Consider the following 10610-nt stretch of genomic DNA (forward strand, 5'->3'; position numbering starts at 1 on the left):
TCCGACGAATGTTTCTGTTCTGCTATTTCCGCGTTATCAGAGACGCTACGTGCCTTTTAAAAAATCTCTACGTAAAACGCTAAACGCAACTATAGATATACTCGTGCCGCTTTGGAATATCGATATCCGTTATGATGGTAGAAAAAATGTGAGGTCTCTAAGTGTAATATAAAAAACTAAACGCCAAGTGACTTGACATCGAGCAAACTGATGATCGCGAGGAGATGTATACGCCTCGTCGGGAATCGCCGCGCGCATCCTCGCGGCGCACGTCACTCGACGCGCCGGTCCGCGGAGTGGGGGGTCACCCCTACCACTGTCCTTGTAGCCCTGTTTCTATCGCGCCAAACGTCGTCGCCGCGATTCTCGACGCGGTGTCACGTGACGCTACGCTTACACATGCAAAACGAGTAAGTTCGTCCTTTAGAGCTGGAGTTACAATACCATGTTACGATACAATATTTGCTTTTTTTTTTCTTTCTTCCTTAACGGTCAAACTGCTGGCGTTTTTTTTTTTTTCTATTTCTCTTTCGCGCGCGAAATTTTATCGTACTTAGCTGGCGCGCGCCACGCACCGATGGATGAAACTCGCGTGACCTGAAAACAGTGTTTTCAGCGTACTTTTTATTTTTCCAGGAATTTATCGTGTCTATTGCGGGTTTCGAGGTTGTAGGTTAGAAAACGAGTGTACGACCAGCCTGTTCGAAATTAGAGGGGTGTCAGAGAGAAGGCAGATGATAAAATAATTTTACGTGTTTATTTACGATTACATCTTGGATTCATCGAACGGAGCGTGGCACTTCTACGAACAATTTGCTGTCTACTTTTTTTTCTTTTTTTCTTAGCGACACGTACAAACACCGTTCGGGGGTGGAAATAGGGCCTCTACGCACTGCCACTCGTACGAAAACGAAATTAACTAATCAGGTATTGAGTATTTTTGGATTTAAGACTGATAACATAAGGGTAGAGGGTGAGTGGGGAATAAGTACAACGATATGAAAATGACTACGATCGTTCAAAGTATCGCGAATATGAACAGGAATATTATCTCTGGCAAAGGGAAATAAAGATTTCATTCTCGAATGCCTGGAATTCGAAATGCCAGAGAGAAAGGATACAAAAATTTGAAACAACGAATCGGATGCTTTCGATTAATTTACCTCGAAATGTTCGCGTTCTGTTGACAAAAAAAAAAAGAGAAAAAAAAGGAAAAAAGACAAGTAGAAAAGAAAAAATAGATTAATGAAAAAGTGACTATAATACGTACGAAAATTCATGAGCGGTAATGAAAAAGGACATGAATTGGTATAACGTAAAATAAAAGAGAGCAGCGCACATTTCCGTACATATATGAGGAAAAGGTGTTCTCGGGCGGTTTGGTTTTCGTAGTATCTAAACATGATTTCAATAAATAAGCTACCTAGGGAGCGAGTTCTTTTTGGGAGAAAGGGGCAGGCGCTCCTTACGTGGCGAGTCTGCGAAAACGAACGAATCAGGGATGGCTCCATTCGGCTGTTTTCGTACGTCGAACGCGGCGTGTGGCCGATAGGTGGACGCACGGGAGGTAAAGCTACGCGAACGGATCCCCGCGAGGCCGTGGAACCTAACCTCTGATTCTTTTCGTCGAGTCGCCACCGCGTCATATATTCGTGTACCTAACCTAGTAATACAGTCTGCGATAGCGTCCTAAGGATTAACTTCATTAACGATCATATAATATATTACACGCAATCACACGCGTCCAGAGGCATATATACGTACGCACGCAAAAAATGCACACAAATACTTAAGCTCGTACACGAACACGCAGTTTAAGCCGATACTCTCAATACTATCTCACTCTCATTCCTATATCAGAAAATATATTTCTGTGTTGCGAATTACGCCGTTTCGGCCGGGCCGTGATGGCGGAGGTCGAACGACGATCGTATTCCGAATACGTGTCGTATAAAATACTCAGAGATCCCGTTATCATTTGACCGTGTCTAGTAACTGTTTCTGAATAGGTTTAAGAAAAATATATACACTTATACTCGTCTTTGCTCACCCGGAATTGTGTATACCGATTCTCTGTGGAAAGAAGTCTGTCAGAGTGTGTGTGTATGCGTGTGCGTTTCGGAGTAGTCGACTTTCACGCACGTGTATTCGTTTCGTATAAATAAGATCGATTAAGAGATAAAAGTAGAAAAGAAGGAAAAGACGGGAAAAGGAACGGAGGATGGAGAAGGAGGCGGAGGGGGAGGTAGGGGAAAAAGAAAAGTCGTGTCAAGTGAATGGAGCAGCCGTTGATAAAAAGTAGCGATTCGAAAACGGACCGCATCGCGAGCTTTGACATCAACGCGACGGTGAGAACTGCGTGTACGTCGCGAGCACGCACGCACGCATGCACGCACGCACACATTATTCATACACGCAGGCAGGCAGGCACGCATGCACGCACGCACGCTACATTAGGCGGCGTAATTAGCACAGCGAGCGAGAGAGTCTTGCGCAGCGTGAGCTCTACTGCGCGAGCACGCCAGAGAGTTACACGTAGTCAGCGCCCTCTATCCAGGAAATATCTCCTTCCTGGCGAAATTGCATCGGTGACGGTTACGAAAGCGCGAACACGGTGGTAGCACGTTCGATCCTGATGACGACGATGATCATCGGTATCGAGGGAAACACGTCAGGACCGATCGACGCGAGTCACCTTGCTTATTTTCGAATTACCGATCGAACGACTGGGTCATCGGCTGGGTCACCGGATTCGCTTCGAGTTGGAGGTTCTATCCGAGGGAAATACTTGCATGGACGTGCGCTGATGGTGCATCTCTCCGCGTATCTATTGCGGTCTGTGACAGCGCTTGAAGCACGGTAGCTGTCCGATTGCGCAACGATTTAGGCCGATCGCGCGCAACATATTCTTCCATCGCTAAACGATCGACTGATCCTGCACTTCGATCCAACCGAATTCGCGTTCTCACGGAACCTTGCCTACCACTCCTAGTTTCAGCACGCGGAACCCACGGGTTATTAAACGAGACAACGAGAACGATCGATAATCGGTGAAAATGAAAGAAACATGGCCGTTGTGACCTAGACCGCCAACTAATCGTATCAAAAATTTAGCGATGGAACGAAAAGGGGAAATTATGATATCGTGCATACTTGCCTGAAAGGATTCAGTCGGGGCAAGTGTGAAATGGAATTTAACGACGCATAACGAAAGCTCTACCCAACAAGACTGTCTTCCTGCAACTTGGTACGCTCGTTCTGCGAGCAATTTTCGTTGTTGCCTGCTGTGTTTAGCGTAGTGCAGTTGGTCGGAAGTGTGTACGCAAGCGGGCAGGAGACACGAGGCGAGCCAGCTTTGTTCGTTGCGATCAATCGAGGCGCGTGCTTCGAGCCGCGTTTCACGTGGTGCCGCGTAGTGGGTTCCTGACATCTCGACCGTACGTTCCACCAGCGTATTTGGCAGTCTGATCTCAGGTTCTCACAGGTGTAGATGAGGCAGTCTTGATCGGCGAGCCAGTGCGCGGCTCAATACTTGTTGGCCTCGACGAAGAGACGACTCTCGTGCCGTCTTCGCGGCGCGGACAGCTTCTCGCCTTGGCGCATCTTCCAACGATTCGAGTGCCGATAACGATGCGTCGTATGAACGATCTCCCTCGTACTGTCGGCCTGCAACAGGGAGTTCTTCGTGGCCCTCATCACCGGCGACGGTTTCCTCGACACGACGTAGGGACTCCGTGGATCCATCCCGCCCATGTCCGCGTTCACCAGGCTGTTGTGGTGGTTTATGTCGGCGTGAGGATTGTACTTGATGAAATTGAAGCACTCCTGTCGACCACGATTCTTCATCGGCTTGCCAAACTTGTTGAAGGCCAGATACCGCGTATTATCTACCACGCTTTTGTATGTCAGATACGGGCCGCTGTAATCCTCGTAGAACTGACACATAGGACCCTTTTGCTTCTTAAGCTGCGAACAGAGTAATCCATCTCTCGTTATTAGCTGCAGATTAGCTTATGGCTGATTTATCGCGCGCGTCAGCCAATATGTCGTTTCGTCAGGGATAATTCTGTTAGAATTCTAGGAACGTTCCGTTTCGCAGGCATCTACCAGAAACGCATTAGAGATTTAATATCTTCACTTGCAAATTGCACTTTTAGCGAAGACCGTTTCTAGGTAGCCGCTGGTAAAGCGATAATATGAGCGATGAATATAAATGTCCGAACTGTACAATCCGGTGCATTTACCGATGAGTATAAATTTACCAGCTCACTCGCGATGATGAAATATGTTTACTAATTGGTAGGCAAGTAATTACCAGGCCGACGAGTTTCCATCGCTTGTTGAAGCAAATGTATCGCTGGCTCTTCTCCGCGAAGATGTACAACTTCCCACTGAAGTCCTCGGACTGAGTCGTAAGTTTTTCTGTAACATCGAATGCAAAAGTATCCAATTATCCGACTGAATATATATCACGGCGTTCGTAAATATCGCCCGTGATTCGGGAACTCGTAACTCGATAAACTACTTTACCGACAGAGCGAGTTATGCGTAACGCAATTGTCGGTTTCCAAAGTTTCTAGAATTCCCTAGAAATCGCTAAACGTCGATCAAACATCGATCAAATATCGATCTGTCAAACGATGCGAATCGTCTTGTTAAATATAGTTACACTTGCCAAATTATGTCGACAAAGTTAAATTACGGGTAATATGATTACACGGTTTGAAAGTTACTAGAGTTATTTAGAGGTGAATAGACGACGAAACGTTGATTTGTCGAGTGATACGAATCATCTTTCTAAATTTAGGCACGGTTAATTTTGGTAACAATTCTTTCGACAAAATCGAATGAAAAGTAACATAATTGTCAGTTTGCCAAGTTCCTAGAGTTACTAAAAAGTCACTAGGCATCAAAATATTAATCTATCAATCCATATCATCCATATGTGACGAACAGAATCCTCTTCAACCTAGGCATTATTAGTCTTATAATTAGTCTGATCCAGTTGTATACAATACTGTTATTTTGCAAGTTCCTAGAGTTACTAAGAAGTCACTAGGCATCAAAATATTAATCTACCAATCCATATCATCCATATATGATATACAGAATCTTCTTTAACCTAGGCATTATTAGTCATATAATTAGTCTGATCCAGTTGTATACAATACTGTTACTTTGCAAGTTCCTAGAGTTACTAAGAAGTCACTAGGCACCAAAATATTAATCTACCAATCCATATCATCCATATGTGACATACAGAATCTTCTTTAACTTAGACATTACTAGTTTTACAATTAGTCTGATCCAGTTATGTACAATACTGTTGTCCAGCAAGTTCCTAGAGTTATTAAAAAGTTACTAGACATCCAAATATTAACCTTCTAATAATGCATATGTGACATACAGAATCTTCTTTAACTTAGACATTACTAGTTTTACAATTAGTCTGATCCAGTTATGTACAATATTATTGTCTTACAAGTCCCTAGAGTCACTAGAAAGTCACCAGACAGCAAACATCCGACCTCCCAAGCGATATAACTCACTTTTTCAAACCTATCTACTATTATTAACCTAGTTAATACAACATAATTATCTATCTTACAATCTCTTAAAGTTCTAAAGTTATCTAAAACTCCCCAGATAATGAGAACTCGATCTGTTAAACTCCTTTGATCATCTATTCGAAGCCATACACTGTTACATTCGTCGGCAACACTACTGACAAGGTCAACGTAACGCATCTATCTTCCAAGTTTCCAGAATTCTTCAAAAATCACGAGATAACAAAAAATAAATCTACCAAACGATACAAACGCAGTCTCGGCTGTAAGTTCACGCGAAGCAAGTCATAGTTCGTCGACGTTCGTGAATTTTCCAAGCCCCATTGAAGAGCGTGTACCTCACGCTCACCTCGGAGGTGCGGTGAGACATTCAAGGGGCAAACGGGGTAACCAGAGGAAAAGCATTGGAGTTTATAAAATGAGCCAGGGTCATCAGTTATCGGGGACAAACCGCAGGATACAGAGGAGGCAAACCGTTTTGTGCGTTCGGTATGCGAGCTGGCATATTTCCGAGAAGAGATCTCGTCGAGGTTTATAGCGCGAGTTGTACCTACATCGATGCTCAGGGACCCTCTTCCAGGCACTCTTCGGCACTGAGAAAGGAAGAAAAGGTTGGCTAAGCCTGCCGCCGAGGCTAGTTGGTGCTAATGAAGGAGGCACAGACCGACCGGTGTGTACTTTGCCACTTAGCGGGTCCTGTCGTGCCTCGACCCCGAACCGTGCACGTTGCGCTATGCTCGCTGCAACCGGCGTGTCTCCCTTTTTCTTTCGCACCAGCTATTACGAAATTCTGCCGACCGAGAAGTAGGCGTCCTTTGTTCCGGATAACCAAAGGGAAAAAGGGCTGGCTTACAGGTGCACGACCGTCGCTTTCGAGCTTACCATTCGGGAGAGCCGAGTGCCTCTGAGACGACCATGACGCGAATATCGTGCTTCTAACGGGATTATTTTATTATGAGTCACTTTGGCAGCATTTGAATGGATGTTCGGCTGTTGGCAGGAATTTTTCGCGGTTACGTGCGAGCTGGGCTGAGTACTGTTGTTGGAAGCTTGTCGATGTTTCACATTGTTTACTTGATGTGTGTTTTCGACTTCAGACACTGTTTGATTTCTAAGGATTTGGTGAAGATACACGATATCGTGGAAGAAATGGATATGAACCAAGTTTATTACTATTTGCTGACTGCTGACAAAAATTTTATTACAGGTGACAGGAAGGAAAAGGAAAGGATGAATTTTTCTATTTGGCGGTTACTAACTTTTTTCAGAAACGAATTTTTTAAACTGGGAAAGATCTATTTAATTTTTCTTTTTTTATTATTTTTTATGCGTTTTATATCGATAACAATTCGGTAAGTATTTGACGAGATTTTCTTTTATTGTTGAGGGATTGTATGGTCAATAGTTCTCCAGCATATCCTAATTTTCTTCTCACTTATAGTAATCACAATTTAGAAAAAGAATACACGTATACGTATGTTGATAAAAATTAATTATATAACTAAAAATAAATTAATACAAATTTTAAATAAGGAAAGTATAAATTTTATTTACAGTTAACGAAGTTAGAATTAATATAAACATATATAAGTCAAATAAGAATTCAATTTAATTTTGAAAACACGAGCATTGATAATAAAAATTTCGAGTAGTCGAAAAAAATATAAAATTTGTCATTTCAAATTGGTTTAAAGTTATTAATACGAATTTAAATAGGAACTTTAACTTCCTCGTAAGGAAAAGCGTAAATTTTATTACTGAAATTTAATAAAATCAATAGTAAATACGGGCATAATGCAGATAAGAATTTAATTTAATTTTGAAAACACGAGCACTGATAATAAAAATTTCGAGTAGACAAAAATAATATAAAATTTGTAATTTCAAATTGTTTTAAAATCATTAATACGAATTTAAGTAGAAACTTTAATTTATTTATAAGAAAAAGTGTAAATTTTATTACTGGAGCTCAATAAAATGAATAGTAAATACGAGCATAATCCAGATAAAAATGAAATTTAATTTCGAAAACGCGAGATTTTTCGGCAAAAATTTGAAACGATGGAAAAAGAAGGTATAAAGCAACGAATTCAGTAGTAATTTCAAAAACGCGACAACCGCTAATAAAACCGTGAAATCATGAGAAAGAGTAGAAAACCCCCGTATTAATCGACGATAAAGTCAGTAGTAAATATCGACACGACCCAACGAGGAATTTAAATTAATTTGAAAAAAGAGCAGGAAAATTATCTCGCGTACTTTCATCTGATACCCGAAAATAATCTAACGTTGCCCGATATAATTACCCGAATAAAATTTCCCACAATATTCCCAGCTGCGATACAGCTGGATTTCCCAACAGCGAAAACCAATAAATTTCTGCTCCCGTTATGAGCCGGGGTTCCTTTAATTGATAGACGCTTGGCGGTATAAAATATGATGTCACGATTATGAGTTTTTCTGGCTTCTTTGTTTGCGGGCCACACGAGAATGGGTATAAGCATCATACGTAGAGAAAAGGAAGGAGGCAAGTCTGCAGGGTGGCCCATTTGCTGGAGCCTCGTTAAATTCAAGTGGTTCTCGTCGGGTGCCTTCCCAACATCGAAATCAAGAATGTCCCCGAACTGCCTCGTAAAGTCCCTCTTTCTCCCTACTGCCTTTGCCTCTCTCTCTCTTTCTCTCCTTCGTTTTTCTTTTACATTTCGTTTTCTCTCACCGTCTCCTACCAGTCTTCAGGAACCAGAAAAAGCACGAGAGGACTTAATCTGAGACTGTTCTCCGACAAACCTACCGTGCTCTATACTCCTCGCCAATTAATCGTGCCACTTTTCTTAATTAATTGAATTCACCTCTCAGCGGATGTCTGTCGCTGCAACATCCCTCTTGGTCAACCAGTCAATTTGTCCTGTGCTTCTTTCCTCTATTGCCGAATTTATCTTGCCTACTTGCGCGCGGGGATTGTTCCTTTCAGAGTCGACGAGTGATATGCATATGGGATAGATTAACCCTTTGCACTCGACGATTTTTTGGCTAAAGAAGGATAGACGTCCAAAGATTTTCTGCTATAAAGTCGACGATATTTCTCTGAGCAGTAAATAAAAAACCTGTAATAATTAAGACCTAGAATTATTTGATTTCGATACCTCTCACATTGTTACATTATCTTAAATTTCACATGTTAACCCTTTGCACTCGAGAGGTGACCCATAGTCACCAATTCATAAAATTTGGAAGATCGATATTAATTAATATATCAAATTTAATGTAATGTAACAGTGTGCAAGGTATCGAAATCAAATAATTCTACAATTCCATTATTATAAAATTCTTTATTTATTGCTGAAAAAAGAATCGCCAGGTTTTAATGGAGAATCTTTGATTTTCTACTCTTCTCTAACCAAAAAATCGTCGAGTGCAAAGGGTTAATTAATATCAGTGTCCAAAATTTTATCAAATGGTGACTGAAGGGAGTCTCTCGGTCGCCGTTTAATCAAGTTTTAGAAATCGTTGTTAATTAATATCTCGAATTTAAAATTGTCCAACGACGCGTGGAACGTCGAGGTAAAATACGTCTTACGATTAATTTATACGTCTTATTTACCGTTTTGAAAATATCGTCGACTTTATAGCAGAAAGTCTTCGAATTACTATGTTTCTGTGACGAAAAGATCGCCGGGTGCAAAGGGTTAATATCAAGTTGAACGAGAAAGTGTTTTATATTTATAAATAAATTGGTTAGGTTTGTTATGTTCAACTGCTAGGTGGTCGAAAAAATATTATATCGAACGAAGCTTGGAATAAAATTTATTTCCATATTTTTTAAATATGTAAAAATTTAAATGTTAATCTGTTTGTTCGAAACATGTAACACGTTTCATGTTTCCAAGGGAAATATTGTTATATTTATTCGGAATATTTAAAATTCGAATTTAAAATACCTTTGTAAATTTTTGAATTGGAAATTTTTATATCTTTTGTTCCGTTAAGGATTGGAAAGGTAATACATTGGTTTTATTCGTATTGATAAATATCTTTTATGAAATACCTCACATTAGAATATATTGGTTTTTAGAAGTACTGATTATATTTTGTAATTTCCCGATTATCTAAGAGTCAATAAGTTGAATATTTATGTTGAATTGAAGTATTTTAAATGATATGATGTATATGAGATGGAGAAAGTATTGAAATTGTGTCAGTAAGGTTAGAAAGGAATGATACGTACGATACTTATAGTACGGGTATTATAGATACGCGACGTGGTGGCGCTAGTGTGTTCCGTGCAAATTCGGATTATGGTTCTCGGAGCAGTAACAGATAGGTCAACGTCGTCTGGAAATATTTTATTTTTCAATTAATGGTGCTTTAGATTGCTATTATAATTTTTTAATCTACCAATGGTGGATGTTTGCAATAAATATATCATAAATGTATGTATATATCGTCGAATAATTTTCCAAATTTATAACGCAATCTTGAAATTTCATTTTTGTTATGTATAGCATATTATTTAAAATTTTTCAGTTTAATATGCACGTTTTAATCTTTAAAGGAAACGGTAAATTTCTCGGAACGCCAAAAATATATATCAGTTCAAATCTGAGAAAATTTTGAGAATTTAAAATTTCGTACTGTCCTTATCGTCAGAAATTTTTGGATGTCTAAGTAAGGAGAAATTTAAAATTGACAAATAAAAAATCGATTAATCACTAACAAATCTTTCAGTATAATAGTCACTATAATTCTCCCCCAAAAAGTAAAATATATCCAAAAGGAAGACTACGAGAATTTTTAAATTATACTATGATATAGAAAAATCCGCAATTGTGTTAGATCTAACAGTGAGTGATAATTTATATCTATATAAATAACGTTAAATAGCAAATGGCAATTAAATAAATAATATCAATAATATATTTAATAATAATACATTTATTATTGCAATTACTTTACGTATTAAATGCAATATATTTATAATTGTTTTGACAAAATTAAACAATTTTTCATTCAAAAATTTCTCATTGTTTATGCCTGTATTCTACG

At 39.7% G+C, this 10610-nt stretch overlaps 1 protein-coding gene across 1 annotated transcript in view; it reads right to left on the reverse strand.

The window, feature by feature from the left end:
• Positions 1 to 3525: 3525 nt before the first annotated feature.
• LOC108545773 (fibroblast growth factor 17) overlaps positions 3526 to 10610 on the reverse strand; it is a 150933-nt gene continuing 143848 nt past the window's right edge. Inside the window, exons 4-5 of the mRNA XM_017897555.1 lie at positions 4316 to 4422; positions 3526 to 3966 (exon numbers count right to left, since the gene is read on the reverse strand). Coding sequence (XP_017753044.1) covers positions 3526 to 3966; positions 4316 to 4422 — 548 coding nt within the window. The remainder of the gene's footprint in view (positions 3967 to 4315; positions 4423 to 10610) is intronic.

This window comes from Eufriesea mexicana, unplaced genomic scaffold (assembly GCF_001483705.2).
Source record: "Eufriesea mexicana isolate 0111107269 unplaced genomic scaffold, ASM148370v2 scaffold555, whole genome shotgun sequence".
In the NCBI taxonomy this organism is placed as follows: Eukaryota; Metazoa; Arthropoda; class Insecta; order Hymenoptera; family Apidae; genus Eufriesea; species Eufriesea mexicana.